Source organism: Brienomyrus brachyistius, chromosome 1, assembly GCF_023856365.1.
Source record: "Brienomyrus brachyistius isolate T26 chromosome 1, BBRACH_0.4, whole genome shotgun sequence".
Classification (NCBI taxonomy): Eukaryota; Metazoa; Chordata; class Actinopteri; order Osteoglossiformes; family Mormyridae; genus Brienomyrus; species Brienomyrus brachyistius.
In genome coordinates, this window is record NC_064533.1 from 35,478,097 (window position 1) to 35,494,450 (window position 16,354).

General features: G+C 45.9%; 1 protein-coding gene across 2 annotated transcripts in view; it reads left to right on the forward strand.

The window, feature by feature from the left end:
• The window catches only part of LOC125731587 (receptor-type tyrosine-protein phosphatase-like N), a 29,333-nt gene that overhangs the window by 1,639 nt on the left and 11,340 nt on the right, over positions 1 to 16,354 (forward strand). Inside the window, exons 2-12 of one of the 2 annotated variants that reach the window (XM_049005890.1) lie at positions 3,181 to 3,231; positions 4,503 to 4,688; positions 5,004 to 5,109; positions 5,185 to 5,371; positions 5,495 to 5,813; positions 5,997 to 6,119; positions 6,421 to 6,452; positions 9,303 to 9,568; positions 9,764 to 9,850; positions 10,097 to 10,176; positions 11,331 to 11,395. In XM_049005890.1, the coding sequence (XP_048861847.1) occupies positions 3,181 to 3,231; positions 4,503 to 4,688; positions 5,004 to 5,109; positions 5,185 to 5,371; positions 5,495 to 5,813; positions 5,997 to 6,119; positions 6,421 to 6,452; positions 9,303 to 9,568; positions 9,764 to 9,850; positions 10,097 to 10,176; positions 11,331 to 11,395 (1,502 nt within the window). The remainder of the gene's footprint in view (positions 1 to 3,180; positions 3,232 to 4,502; positions 4,689 to 5,003; positions 5,110 to 5,184; positions 5,372 to 5,494; positions 5,814 to 5,996; positions 6,120 to 6,420; positions 6,453 to 9,302; positions 9,569 to 9,763; positions 9,851 to 10,096; positions 10,177 to 11,330; positions 11,396 to 16,354) is intronic. The other variant, XM_049005891.1, reaches the window with a different exon arrangement.

A 16,354-nucleotide genomic window follows, 5' to 3' on the forward strand; every position in this document is an offset into this window, starting at 1 on the left:
CTGTTACTAAGTATATAATTCTCTTTTGGAGCTCGATTTGATGAATTGGGGCTTATTTAGCCACGGTTGCTGCTGTTCTTGCATGTGGACAGTAACTTCCCTGGAGATGAGATGAGTCACGTCTCCCGAAATGAAAATCAGAATCCCGGACGTCATCCAGAGTCCCTCTGAAGAAGTGTAATCTCGTATTGCTTGTGTGTTAAATGACATCAGAGACGAAGAGAGTGAACCACTAAAAAGCAAAAAGTCCTCAAACTTGGCCTGGGGTGAGATTGTGACGTGAGGTGAGTCAGTGCTTTGGAGAATGTAGCGAAACATCAGCTTCACCTGAAAACACTCGGCAGATGGCAGAAAGAGGAAGACCTGTATATCGTCAGCAGCTGCGTGTGGGGCGGATGGAAATGTACTGAGGAATGAAAATGGCCTTTTACTGTAGTGTGTATGTTTATGGCACTTACAAATATTCTTCAGAAATATAGTGCTCACAGAAAGTGCCCATCTGACCTTTTTGGCACACTGCTATCCATAATGAGTGATATCCATAATGAGTGATATCCATAATGAGTGATATCCATGATGAGTGATATCCATAATGAGTGATATCCATGATGAGTGATATCCATAATGAGTGATATCCATAACGCTTCCTTAACGAGTGATTGTCATTTCATTGTGATATGAATGTTTTTGCTGGCAACATAATTGTGCTGAAGTTTTAGAAATGCATGTGTGGGGCCCCTCCATGTGTAATCCCATGTGTGTAGGGCCCCTCCATGTGTGCGGCCCCTGTGTGTGTGGGGCTCCTGCATGTGTGCTGCCCCTGTGTGTGTGGGGCTCCTGCATGTGTGCTGCCCCTGTGTGTGTGGGGCCGCTCCATGTGTGTTGCCCCTGTGTGTTTGGGGCCCCTCCATATGTGTGACCCCTGTGTTTGTGCGGTCCCTGTATCCGCATATGTGCTCTAACACAAATTGAGATTGTGTTCCTGCATGTGAGTGGGTTTCATTGGTATTTGTGGATGCGCTGTTGCTCCCCCGCTCTCCATGGTGAGGGTCTGACTCACCACAGACGCTCTCTTTCCACGTCACACCTATGCAAGTGCCTGAGATGACGATGATGGGTCTGGAGGTGTAGGGGTAGGTTGATGGCAGAGTAGTGTGGGCATCCACTGAGTGCTCTCTTATTTAGCATGAGGCTATTAAAACACTGATGGGCTCTTTTAGCAATGGGTCATGGCTGGAACCTTCTGGAACAATAGCTTGAATGTTTAGTTTTTCTTATTAGTAAATCGCTGTTGGCAATGAGAATAGCATGGAAGAACAGGTTACCCATGATTGTCATCTGGAGAACGCATGTTATAAGTCTTAGTTTGTTTTCAGTAGAAAAGGAAATAGACTGAATCATTTCATTTACTGTGTGTAAAATCTTGAGTATTCTGCATGAAATATAAGAAGTGAGTAACTGTGGATTGAATATTTTGTGATGTTATTGTCGTTCCTCTCCCGACGAGGTGACGTGACACAGTCACCCTGGCAGAGAGGGGGGGCCACATGGCCGTGTCAGAGCCCCACAGGCAGCAGGAAGCTCCCGCACAGCACACTGGGTCTGTCCTGTGATGTGATTCCAGCTGACAAGCACACTCCTGCGCCTCTGGCATCATTCCAGAAGGGGGCGATCTCCCCAGGGTTCCTCCCTCATGTCCCTGTTTTACAAACAGTGGTAGCCAGCATCCTTCTCAGCATCACTGTCAAGGGAACACAGGCACATAGGAAGTGTCACCCTGTAGGTCTGTTGGAGCTGCAGCACTTTCTCTGTTATTGCTGTATTCAAGACTTTTAAATTGTTGCCTGTGGTTTGACTCAATTCTGCTTCTGGTATTTATTGATGCTACTGGTCTCTATCTTTGTATTAAAGCCGGCAAGTGATTTGAGTTCAGTGTCTTCCATGTAAGGCCATGAGAATTCACAAAAACACGGATCTGAGGGAGGTGTCGTCTTCTTTGCATTTGTTCCTTGTTTCGTGAACATTAAATTTATACGGGTTGTATTGTTGTGCTGTGGTGGGATTTAGCACCTAGCATATGCAGAAACCAGGGATTGTCAACCCCTCAGTACATTGTAAGACTGATCATTGTCAAATGCTGGAAAAGTGTTTTGATTGAGAAAAAAAACGATGTAGGTTACATTTTTAAATACCATGTCTGTGGTAAGATGTGATTAAAATGTCACTCAGAATTCAGCATGGGGTTGACCCCCGGTAGTAACACTGAACCGTTAATGATTTACTTATTACACTTTATACAGCTCTGGAAAAAATTGAGACCCCAGCACAACTTTTTCTTTCAGTCATTTCTCAATTTATGGGTATGCTTTGTGAATAATATATATTTTTTGCAAAGTGCAGGCTAGTTCTCTTCTGTCTCTCATTAATGAAGTTTCTCATTGACGAGTCCTACTTCTAGGAGCCTGGTATGAATTGTCCTAGCAGTGCACTTCACACCTGCACTTATTGTTTCCCATTTGTCCTGAAGGTCACTTGATGTCATCCACCGATTCATGAGAAACTGTCGGATAATTTAACGGTCATCTCTGGCATTAGAAAGTCGTTTCTGCCCTCTACCTGACTGCTTTATGGTAATTCCCAGTGTCTCCTGCTTCACCTTGTTCTTGTGCACTGCTGTCTTAGACATATAACCTGCCATGGGGAGCCTCACATAGTCTAACCTACCGCTTAGCATAGCCTTCTGCCAGCAGAACCAGGATTAAACTTAAATAATATTTTTGCCGGGAGCTGTATATACTTGTGTTGAGCTTCGCTTGATGTCCATGTCATTGTTACCATATTTGTATGCACTTTGGACAAAAGGCACCTGCGGAATCTAGAATGAGGAGTCGACGTAAATGGATGTGTGAAAGGACGAGCCCCTGACGGCCTGTTCCTTGGCTAGCAGCATGCAATAGCGCAGCATATACAAGGCAGCAGAGCACCTTCCGGGGCTGTTGGCATGTGGTGGCTCCGCATCTGTATCTTATTATATGTGAAGTAAGTTGTTGAGAAGCTTGGCTGCTCAGCCGGAAGCTGCCCTTGCCTGTCAGGATGCGCTACAGAGTGCAGTGACAGAGGTGTCAAGAGTAATCAGACCCTCAACGGTTCTGTTTGTCTCTCTGTGTCCTTCTGTTCCAGGCTGTCTGTTTGAGAAGAGGCTGTGCTCCAGGGATCAGATCTGCTCCGACGGTGAGGATGGGGATGGCCGTGCTGCCGGTTTGCGGCTCAGATGGATCTGAGAAGGACCTGCCCTTCATCTCTTTCTCGCACATGGGTTTAGCGCTCAGATCTTAGATATTCTGTCATGGTCATTTAATCGTTTTATTTTTTTATTTTGCGTCATGAGTGTAGCTTCCTGTCTGTGTATCAGCAGACCACAGAAACACCAACACAACAGCCGGCCCGGACAAGGCGAGTCTGCGCTGAATTATTTATGAAATTCTGCTGCAGCTGCTCTCTGTCTTTCCTGCTTCCCTGGTTGGTGGAGCTCTTGTTCGTCCAGATTTTACGAGATATTGGTCTGTCACTTTTCAGTGTCACTCTGTGTGTGACAGCGGATATGGTGCCGAAAAGAATGAACTTTCTCAACGCAGTCAACAAAAAAAAGTAAACTAAATGTAGAACTGAGCTAACAGATAGAATAACATTATGAAGGAAAAACCTCCAAATAAGTCACAAGTAATTAAGCAGGTCAAGCAGGGTGCGGAGAGAACCGGCATGAAATGTAGGCTGCTTCTGGTATCATGGATATATATCTGCGTATGTGTTTATGACTATTTCAGTTGGCTGTACGAGTGTCAACACAGAACTTCTTTCTGTGGAATATTGCTATGCCTTTGGCTCAATCACAGCTTTTAGTCCACCGTCTCCCCAGCAACAATGACATCATCATGTCCACAACAGTACGGTCGCCTCCCCCGCAGCCACTCGGCTCTTAGAGGAGATGAGTCACTGGCATACACTCACACTTGGGTTTAGCGCTCTCAATCACGCACGCACATACCTTCAAACGGATTCCCATAGAGATCTTTTTTTAACTCAAGCATACAAGCACAGATAAGCACAGCTACTCTTGCTTAAACATGAAAACATTTTAGTTAAATACAGGACCAGTAAACTGTCCGAGTAGCTGTCTATGTGAGTGATAACCGTTATTTTTCAGTTTATAAACACTATCTGTCATGGCAGCCTGACCTCTCAGCCCCTTCTGGAAAAGCATCCACTCCCCTTTTAGTTCCCTTTCTCTCTGCATGGCAGCAGCAGTGACTCACCTCCCTGGTATATATCTGTTTTTAGGCCTTGGCGTGGGTGCTGGAGTTGGGCACAGTTTGTGGGCACTGGAAGCCGAGGCTGCGTGTGTCTGGTGACTCGGCTGGTCGGGGACTGGCGTGCCGTTCCGGCTGCTGCAGGCTGCGCGGCATGGGCGACTGCTAACCGGCTGGGCGTTCGCTCTCTTCCAGATGGGCTCTTCGGGCAGTGCCAGGGACACAGGCAGGAGCGCGTGCAGTACCAGCTATCGGTGCCTGTGTTGCAGAGGCTGCAGGAGGTGCTGAAGCGGCTGATGTTGCAGGGTGAGTGGGCTGTGGTGCCCGCCATACCCTCCAGCAGGCACTCTATGCCACGTGTCGGAGAGCCTATGATTAATGGTGAGGGACACTGACTGAGGACACTGACTATTTAACGTCTCCACATAATCCCTAAATGTAATGCAGTCAAATATATTAGGCACTATCAAAACTAAATGCAGACTCAACGTGGGTGCCCATTAAATATTCAGGTTACAATTCCACTTATTATTTTTATTGGCCATAAATAAGCCACAGATATGGTAAACAGGTAAACATACAAGCATGGGCAATGAAATAAAAAGGTGTGCTAAAGTGTAACCAGTCTGTTGAACACAACTGTCTGCATTTGCTGTGTGTGCCGACTGACACCTGTGCCTGCCAATGGCTGTGCAGGCCTCTCCTGGCAGGATGACATCACCCAGTATGTCATTACCAAGGAGCTGGACCGTGTTCCCCAAAGCCACAGTCCTGCAGGGCCCTGGGACTCCCCTCGGCCGCAGTAAGAGCTTGCCGCCTACCCCCCCCACCCCTAGGGACTTTTAGGCACTCAGTTCCTCTTTTTTTCAACATTCAGAGGCTCACAGCACCTGGAGAAATACTCAGCCAAGACAGGATATCCCAGCTCCAAAGCCCACCCCAGCGTGGAGCAGCTGAGTCCAGCCATGGTGCAGCGTTACCTTGACTACGTGATTGTACCGGAACCGGCCCAGTCTTCTCTTCGTGTGCAGGCCCCCCTCATGGACCCCTATACCTACCGCCAGGTGAATGCCTGCATGCTCACAGGCAGACACACTCTGCCACGAGAACAGGAACCAGGCCAGGTACAAGGTGATTCTTTTGTCTCTTTCCTATACTATACCTCTGCTACTCTCGGTACCCTGCAGTACGGCTATCAGGAAGAAGAGGAGCGCTCCCTGAACTCTTTGGGGGGAGCTGGATACCCACATCACCCCTCTCAGTCACGGAGGGATGGCCGCCGCCCAGGGGACAGGGACCGACAGCTGCTCCAGGACCTGGTCTCTCATTACCTCACATCCGCACCGCCCTCCTCCCGCCACCAGGTGGCACCGTCATTCTATGATGACCTAGACTTACCGCTGGACTACGCAGAGGACTACATCTCGCAGGAAGAGGTAGTCAGCCGGCAACAGCACAAGAAGACCCCACCGGATTACAACATTAGCTTTCTGTCCAAGCAGGATGGTGAGCATGAGTCACATGATGGCAAATCACACTTCTTACCACCCTTGGTCTTAAAGTGTGTGACTGCCATTTTGGAAACTACCCATTCTTTAATTCAAGGGTCTTTCTCAATAGAAATACTTTTTCTAGTTTTTCCCAACAAGTTTACTTGCTTTGTGTGTCACCTTATCCCTGTCCATGCAGACAGGACTTTACAGAGAGTCGCGGCCCTGCTGGAGAGGTATGGGATTGACCCAAGGGACCTGACTTTGCAACAGCTAAACAGTCTCTCTGCAGCCCTTCAGCTTCTGCAAGCTGAGACACCAGGTATCAACCCAAACAGTACAGTTCACCAGACATGGGGACCCTCACATAGTCAAACCCACAGGGTTTAGTCTACAGTACGGAATTAAACCTCCATAAACCATAAAGCCAATACACCAGCACAGTTCCACACAGCCAAGACCCCTGAAGCCATCAGTGACTAGGTGGAGCCCATCCCTCATCACATCATCACATTCTAATGCAAGGTCCTAAAGCTAATGCAATGTATTATACATTATTATCTCGTGGCTCAGTGTAGAAGCAGTTATACATGTGAGCTAATATTAATTTTTCCTGTTTTTAGATAAGCATAAGAATGGCGTGGACGGAAAGAAGGTGAGTCCAGCAGCACTTCTGTGCAATAGCTCTGGCTGTGTGAACTGTGCAAGAGCTGTGACTGTATGAACTGTCGGAGTTCTGACTGCATGAACTGTGCGGAGTGCTGTGTGTGAACTTTGTCAGACCTCTGACTGTATCCCCTGTGTCCGAGTGCTGACTGTGTGAACTGTGTGGGAGCTCTGCCTGTGAACTGTGTCAAAGAGCTCTCACTGTGTGAAATGTGTTGGAACACTGGCTAAGTGAACTGTGTAGGAGCTCCTACTGTATGAACTGTACCGGAGTTCTGACTATGAGATCTGTGCCAGAGTACTGACTGTGTGAACTATGCATGAGCTCTGACTGTGTAAACCGTGCAGGAGTGCTGACTGTGTGATCTGTTTCAGAGTGTTGACTGTGTGATCTATGAATGAGCCCTGTGTACAACAACCAAACGTGTGCTCTCCCTTTAACCATATGTGATATTGTGGCATAGCAGGGGGCAGTTAATTCAGCGCCCAGGAGCAGTGCTTGGGGGCATTACTTTGCTCAGGGTACCTCAGTGGTACTTTACTGGTTGGGGATTCAAACCAGCAATATTTCGATTCTAAGTACCCTTCCTTAATCATTAGGCCACCACTGTCCACTGTGTGGGAGTCTCGGCTATGTGAACTGTGCATGAGCTCTAACTGTGTGAACTGTGTCAGAGTGCTGACTGTGTGAATTGTGTGGGAGTTCTGATTGTGTGAACTGTGTAGGAGTGCTGACTGGGTGAACTGTGTCAGAGTGCTGACTGTGTGAACTGTGCAGAGCTCTGACTGTGTCCCCTGCGTTTCACTGCGCTTTCCCTCCATTCCATTTCACTGTACTGTGATCATGTACCGTGATCAACTGTAACAGCCCCGGTTCATAAAATGGATCTTTTTAACTATGGCCAAATTAACCACTGTCATACAAATGCACACACCCACACAGTATCAGCCATTTAGATATACCAATTAGCATAACTGCAGCTTGGTTGTGGGAGGTAACCTGTGCAGTACAGGGAGAAAATGCAAACTCTACACGCACAGAGTGAAGTACCTGCGCAGTACGGGGAGAACATGCAAACTCTACACGCACAGAGTGAAGTACCTGCGCAGTACGGGGAGAACATGCAAACTGTACACGCACAGAGTGAAGTACCTGCGCAGTACAGGGAGAACATGCAAACTCTACACGCACAGAGTGAAGTACCTGCGCAGTACGGGGAGAACATGCAAACTCTACACACACAGAGTGAAGTGCCTGCGCAGTACAAGCAAACTCCACGCACACAGTGCAGAGGTATCAGACTGCAGTGCTACCTCACTGCGGAAAAAACACCTAACTATATATGAATCGCAGTCAGCTTTTGTCATAATGGCAACGTCAGTCCCTCTTGGAATGCGGTCATATAAGTGCTGAACTTTGTATAATGGGATATTAGTAATGCTTTGTCTGAGTAACTTTCAGTTACTACTAAATAACAAGTCAGGAATTAATATAGTTACTGCTTGTAATACACAAACCTTCATGATTTATTAATGACGATAATGAACATGGGATCAGTACTTAACAAACACTTACTGGTTACAGTTACTGGTTAGTTACCACATTATGTAAAGGTATATTACAACAAGATTTGTGCCCCCTCAAGTAAATTGTTACTAGGACGTTGGGCTATTCTTCAAGAAGAATGTTTTTTTGAAAGATGACTGAGGAGGAAATTTGCTTAGTACTCTGCATTCCAGACCTTATCCTGATGGTTCAGTGTCTAGATTTTGTGACTGAGATGGTCAAGGAAGGCATTCACTGTGACATCATTCTGGATCCCTCACCATGTTTAACAGTTGGTGTTCTCCAAATAATAACCCATCAGAGCAGGTCTGGGGCTTACTGGTCTGGGTCTGGTGCTTACTGGTCGGGGTCTGGTGCATACTGGTCTGGGTTTGATGCTTACTGGTCTGGGTCTGGTGCTTACTGGTCTGGGTCTGGTGCTTACTGGTCTGGATCGTGTGCTTACTGGTCTGGGTTTGATGCTTACTGGTCTGGGTCTGGTGCTTACTGGTCTGGGTCTGGTGCATACTGGTCTAGGTTTGATACTTACTGGTCTGGGTCTGGTGCTTACTGGTCTGGATCGTGTGCTTACTGGTCTGGGTTTGATGCTTACTGGTCTGGGACTGGTGCTTACTGGTCTGGGTCTGGTGCATACTGGTCTGGGTTTGATGCTTACTGGTCTGGGTCTGGTGCATACTGGTCTGGGTTTGATGCTTACTGGTCTGGGTCTGGTGCATACTGGTCTGGGTTTGATGCTTACTGGTCTGGGTCTGGTGCTTACTGGTCTGGGTCGTTTGCTTACTGGTCTGGGTTTGATGCTTCTTATACTAGGTTATGTATCTTTAGTCATGGACACAAGTGGTTTCCAAACAGCAACTTCAGCTGTCTGTCCCTATTGATGAACTTTGACTTTCTGCCTCTGTTCCTTTTTGCTGATGCAGTTTATGCATCTTTCCCCTGACTCAGTATATCATTTTGAAGTTTTTTTTCTGAATGGTACCCTGATAATTTGGATACTGACTCTTTGGCCTCTTCAGAGGCCTGTTAGCTGTCGCATGTCGTTTTGAAACCCTCACATATCAAAATGCTGATTGTTAGGCTGTTTATATCTGTCACACATTTATTTATTTATTTTTGTTTTATTTTGTCCACTCCTTTTATGTGGAAAATGCAATCAGTTAAATGTTATTCTACTTAATAACCAAACAGTGGCTACGTGCGGATGATTTTCACTTTCATTCATTCAGAAATGACATGTGTAGGTCATGTCTGCGGCTCTCCTCTACCTTGCAGATGGAGCTGACGGAGGCTGCCATGACACACAAGAGTGAACAGGCCCACAAACCTGCCTCTTCTCCAACCTTAGCCCCGGCACAGCCACCCGCTACCAGCCCCATGTTCACTGTGACCACTGCTGCAGGAGTCAGCCCCACAGCTCAGGGAACCAATGATAAGACAGAGGCAATGGAAACAACCTCCAAGGGATCCACTGTGCGGCCTACAGTGGCATCTGGCCCACCAATCAGAGAAGAGTATGGCTACATTGTGACCAATCAGGAGTACGTACCATGTCCCCCTCCAGTCCTCCTTCCTGTCTTCGGTCCAGCCCATGTCTCTGTGCCGCATCTGAAGTTTGGCCCTGTGTCATTTCTCTGTTAGCAGTTTCAGTGCAGGACACTTTTACCTGCGTGTTTGTGTGTGTTGTGGGGGCGGATATTACCAAAAACACTCCATGGCTTCCTGTTTCCCCACAGACCCCTGAGTTTATTTGATGGCGTGCGTCTGCTGGAGACCTTGGCTGAGAGGATCCACCTAACCACCAGCACCTTCATCAACATCAGGTAGGATGACCCCGCATGTTCCCCAAAGCCTGTCCTCACATAAACACAGATGGCCTGATGTTTGAGCTTCCTGTTGCACAATTCCTGTAATAAACCGCATGGAAGAGAGTGCCTGAATCAAATCCAAGAGTTGAAGGCATCTCAAATGGCCACGGCCCACCCCGCAGCGACCGACTTGGACTTCTGTGTGTGCACACATGTTTGTGTATGGGTGTCTGAACTGGCTGTTCTGTCTGTGCCTTGCAGCGTGGTCGGTCCTGCCCTGACGTTCCGGATTCGGCAGAACAGTCAGAACCTGAGTGCGGAGGACGTGGCTGAGAAAGCCGGTGAGTAGCAGCTCTGCTTTTCACGTGTGAACATGGCTAGAATCCTGGAAACGTGTTAAAAGCAGAAGATTACAGAGCAAGCGAGTTTCTTCCTACTGATCATCCAAACACAGATATAAGGAGGCTCAGGAGATCAGTGCAAATCGACTGAATTCTCTGTAGATTTTTGCCTTTTTTTTCTTACGACCATGGTCTCCATCTTGATGTTAGCATCTGTCTATGTGTTTGCCGCAGTCTGTCCATTATGTTGTTGTTATACTGTCGGAGGTATTTAAGGCACAGCTGAAGGTGGGTGGCCTTTGGCCACACTTGGAGTGTTGGTTCACATGTCCAAGGCTGCCACTTCCAGTCTGATTCCAGCATCACAGGCTCCCTTCCCACGGCTCCTGTGGGTTTTGTCTCTAGCTTTTCCGGAAAGAATGGCTACAACCTTCCCCCATCAGAAAATAAATGGGACTGAAGTTTAAATTCAGTCTTTCTCTAGCTGCATGTTCATCTTTCATCTTTGACGTTTATCATCTTTACCTGTAAATATCAAAGAAGTATCAAAGAACCAACTAATTATCTGGCTGATTCCTACTAGGAATATCTGTTCTTTCTATCTGTAGTGTATTTCAGAGGCTGGACAGCATTAAACATCAATCCCTTTCCCCCAGTATCTTTTCCTTTGAACAGTAGTTGGATGATGGTTTGAGTCCATTCATGTCAAACCTTATGCTGTTTCTACCAGTTTCTATAGAGAATGACAAAGCAGCCAAAATAAAACACTGGTTGTTCTAGTAATCCATGGAAATCCTAAAGTGCTGGCAATAAGTACTATTGTATAGTTACATTTCTGTAATTAGGACACTGGCTGAAATATACTTGAAATTGTGAGTGATTACTATTAGATTGGGGGAAAAAAGTCTGACTTTGTGATCTATACCGGTAACAGTCTTTGATTTCCACATCTATAGTCCAGGTAATGTAGTCATGACCTTACAGTTGTTACAGTGATTGTATCTCTGCATGCAGTGTAGGCAATGTTCCTATAAATATAAATGTGAGCCGTGTCACTGCGTAGTGTTGCTCCCTTGCACATCTCACCCTGTTCCACACTGAATAGCATCTGCTCAGACACTCGTAACGTGTCGTGTCCTATTATCTGTTCACAGTGGCAGAGAAGACGTTCCTGGAGTCTGAGACGGGCTTGAAGATCATCCAGACGGGCGTAGGGGAGGTAGGGAGTGCTTGCTTTCTGCTGATTCCCGGTGTGCTGTCGGGGCGAAGGGGGCATGTGGATCAGACACTGCGCTTCTTGCCAGGCTGGCGTTGGGTAGAGGCGAACGCTGACAGAGGGCCGCTCTCTCAGCTGTAAGCTGCGAGAAAGCCAGATGAATGCAGTGAGCTGCAAAGCTACTAAGAATTAGTCGATTCTGTCTTTTATTGAGAACAACGGGCTCCTTGTGCGATGGCTGCACTCCTTCGCTCTTTTCACTAAACTCTCCTCCTCGCAGCCTGTATACACGTACAGCCTTTAGCAGTATCACCTCCTCGCTCCCTCTCCTTTTCCCCAGTGCGTCTCTCTCTGTCTCCCCCCGGCATTATCTTTCCTGTCATTCTCTAACTCTCCCTCTTTTTGTTGCTCCCAACTCCCTCTCTCTCTGGGCTTCCCTTTGTGCGCTCTTGCCTTCTCGCAGTTAGCGCGGCCCTTTCACTGCAGAATAATGTCTTTTGTTGCATCCTGCTGCTCATATTTTTTAATGATCCCAGTTTGCTCGCCCGCTTGCTCTCTCTCACTCTCGCTGGCGGTTGGCTCTGCTCGCTGTGCTGCTGGCTGTTTTGTGTGTGCGCCTCTCAGTCCGCAGCTCCTGCCTGTCTGTGCCTCGAGCTGCGGACCTGGCTGCACCTGCCTCTATTCAAGCCCCTTTATTATGGAGGATACTCCCCCCTCCCCGTCCGCCCTCGCCTTTTCTTCCCCACTGATTCAGCTCATTTATTTACATTTTCTTGTTACCGTGGCCCCCTTTTCCGTGGCCCACGCTGAAAAGGAGCTGCCTGTCCACGGCCCCTGCTGCGATCGACCTGCAATCTTGTTAATTGCAATACTGGCTCACTGCGCATTGCGGATGGTTTGGGCACCATTGTCATTCTGCATAAGTGAACACATACGCGTGAAGAAACACACACGCGTGCACACCCATACCACACACACACACACACACACAGCCAGACACACACACGCCACACCCACACACGCTACACGGCACGGTCATTTCGTTCAGCAGCAGAGGAATGGTGGAATATCAATGGGACAAAACAAAGATTGAAAGATGGACTCAATGTGACTGTGAGCTGCATGTTGCCGCCTTAATTCTCTATAATGAAAAAATGACTTTCTGTTTAGTGTCGTATCTGTACAACAGCATGAATGTGTTTCTCTAATAATTCATGTTTCTAATCGCCAGTTTTATACAATATGTGCTGCTGTATTTCCAACATCCTTTGCAGATTCTTTTCAGACTTGTGTTCTTGTATGGTCCTGCCCAGCTTCCTGTATTGTTGAATCCAAGGTTCCTCTCTCACTAATCTTCTGCTCAACTATGCTGTCCTGATCTTCTGTGTCAATGCATCTTTCGCATTCTTGGAATCAGTATTTGAAAATCATTTGTTGTACTGGTAAAAAGCAAAACAGATGCAACGAAATAAATTACTTTCCCTCATCGCATACTTCCAGCAAGGCCGCATATATGATCTCAATCTGATAACCTTAGGTGCTGTTGTATTGTTCCTGATGGCGTTCAGGGGCCCTGAACTTTAATCTTGCAGTTCTGGTGTCTAATATGCAGCGACACCTGTCACAGCATCACAGGAGGCTGACCTTGTGAGGGCGTGTGGCCTCCCACCAGCAGGGGGCAAATATATTAGAAACAAAAGTAATCTGGCGTCTCGCACAAATGAAACAATGGCCATTTACTGATGCTGCATTGCTTTTCATCATTTGTCTCTGTCAATCTGGAATCTGTAAGACTCACGTGATGGATCATTGGACCCTTAATGATGCTGAGTTAACCAAACACGTCAAGGGGAAGCTTTCTTTATGGATAATACAAGCTGTAATGTTAACTGAATCCTTTTTATCTGCTTAGATAGATGTTAATAGGTCACAATGGTAACAGGATTATGGGTATGATTCCCACCCTTGGCTTCCCGTGTGTGGACTTAGCATGTTCTCTCAATATCTGTGTGGGTTTTGTAGAGTCCCCTTGTAGCATGCAGGTAGGTTAAAATTGGTGTCCCTAAAATTGCCCATGGTGTGTGTGAGCGTGTGCCCTGTGATGGACTGACATGCCATGCAGGGTGTGTCAGGCTTTGTGCCCTGTGATGGACTGACATGCCATGCAGGGTGTGTCAGGCTTTGTGCCCTGTGATGGACTGACATGCCATGCAGGGTGTGTCAGGCTTTGTGCCCTCTGATCCTTGTACTAAGTAAGTGGTTAATGGAAGATGATGGCTATGAACTGTAGGGCCATATAGAATCAGAATCAAAGAACCAGAATCAGGTTTATTGGCCAAGTGCGTGTGTGTTATAGATCCACTAGTTTTTACTTTGGTAGAGTACATGTCTTTTTGTGATCTGACTACATATTCACTGGTACTGTGTAATTATGATAGTAGACTTATAGTTCACTGAGGAGGTGACAATAAACAAAGGCTGTCGTTATTCTGGTCAACTACAGCAGGCAAAACCTTAGTACAACAGTGATGTGTATATATACAATTTATATAAGTCTACTTGGTTCGATCTTCCAGTGTTCAGGAGTTCTTAACTTCCATGCAAAAATGCCAAGGTTATTGGCATTGTTTCTTAAAAAAGCTGTTTTATAATGGAATTTCTGTCTTTATTTTCTTAGGATGAAAGTTTGGATTCTGACTCAGAAGAAGGCTTTTTTTTCTTTCAAAGAGGTGCTCTAGTTAGTGACTCATTCTCCAATAAATACTCAAGGACACCATTTCTCTTAAACTAAGTCAAAAATGGACTCCCCCCCTTCTTCCCTCCCCATTTCCATCTCTCCCGCTCTTTTTGTGCCATAAACAGCCCATCCTGAACCATCTCCCCCACAGCACCCCCACCAATCACCATCAGCAGCATGTAGCGCCGTAGCCACGGCAACGCCTTTTGATGTGACAAGTGGCGTTGGTGGCTGAATGGGGCAGCGCTTTGCGAGCAAGCAGGGCCTCCAAATTAGCCGAGGGACCGCGGCACAGAGCGCTCTGTCTCCTGCTCTTCTTTCCCGGCTGCTTTAGGTAACCCGCTTTTATCCGCTCTATAGTAGAACTTAACATTTGGTTTTATGAGAGCTTCTTCTTCCCATTTATCTTACGCATCATTGTTGTTTATCGTAAATGAATCAAATCTGCAGAAAGTGCGCAGTTTAGCCGTTTGTCTTTTGGACGTGTGTCGTTTTCGGGGAAAGCGCATGATGTTAAGTAGCGTGCTGGAAATGCACAGCCGGCGTTTTCTCGCCGCGTCTCCATCGCTTCTTACCCGGTGAGCGGCGCCGCTCCGCGAGGTGCGCTCGGGTGAGTCAGATTCCCTTGCTTATGAACCTCTGGCTAAGTACACTTTTAATACTTAATACGAGCTTATTTTTAAAGTACATTTTGAATGTTTTTACTAGACTGCGGTGCAGTGTAGCGCAGGCCGACCTGACAGATACTGGGGTGTCCAAGCGCTTCCCTGCAGTTCGTACTTTATTTCTGTCTGGTTGTAGGTTATCTAGGTTAACGTTCATCATTCTAAAAAAATACGGTAAAATGAATTACATTCTTCCATCTACTGATAGATTTTCCTCGCGGGGTTACCGTTTATAAATTGTGATGAATATGATATTGCAATAAGAATGCATTTCCTCTTACTTCACTGGATTTTTTTGTACTAATGTTGAAACATTGAATACTTGGTTCTGTTTAAATACAACATTTCATATCAAATCATAATGTTCAATGCATAAGAATGGAGTAGTTTAATGCTAAAATCATCTCCATTAAGAGAAGAGAAAAATGTAACGAAATGAGGCGAAATGTAATTTTTTACCGACCATCTTTTCGAAGCCTAGTGTGATACAGCTTACTGTCCGCGGACAAAAATATTGGAAATGTAATCAAAAAGTAATTGCAGTATAGCAATTATAAACGTAAAGTTAAACAGACGCTACTATATCAATAATAATAATAATAATAATAATAATAATAATAATAATAATAATAATAATAATACATTTTCATGCACTTATCATAGTCAGAGGGACCTGAAGTCTGTCTTAAGGCAGCATAGGACATAAGGCTGAAGTACACCCTGGATGGGATGCGAGTTGTAGGACACACACACACACACACACACACACACACACACACACACACACACACACACACACACACACACACTGCTAGCAATTTAGAGACACCAGGTATCCTGACTACATGGGAGAAAACTGAAGAACATGGAGGAACGAGTGTTATTTACTGAACCACTGTGTTGTAATAATAATAATATTATCTATCCAATTAAAATGGGAAATAAAACTAATATGTAGACATTTTAAAGATGAATATTTTCAATTGTCATAATACATATTATGATCAAATTTAATAAAATATATTCTGAATGGAAGTGTCTTAGATATATGATATAATGATGAAATGATAGCAACCAACCAGTTATCACTGCTTGTACTTGATGAAATGATCCCTTATTGTCACTTTTCATTCAGTCCATTGAAACTGACCAGTGTCAGGTGTGTATGAGAGCTACATGTACTGCTTTGTGCCTCTTGTCCGGAAGGGAGATGACTTACCTGTCAACTTAATGAAGGTAGTTTTTCAGTTCCAGCTAAAACAAAGAGCTAATGCACTACTGAAAATAGCAGATGTTACGTAGTTGTCACAGAAATATATTCTGCATTCATGTTCTTGTCATTAGTTTCCCCCGAACTACTTACCGTTACATCTGCTGTGGTTGTTAGCTGTTGCTGTTGACCAAAATGTATGGAGCTTCTATTGTTTTGGGTTTAAAAATTAATATCCATCGTGACACCATGCATGTCAGACACAAAGGCTCTTAGGTCTGCAGAAGGATGCAGGTCGTCAGGTTGCGATCGTGGGTGATGGTGTGTAGTTCACGGATGTGGGGTCACTC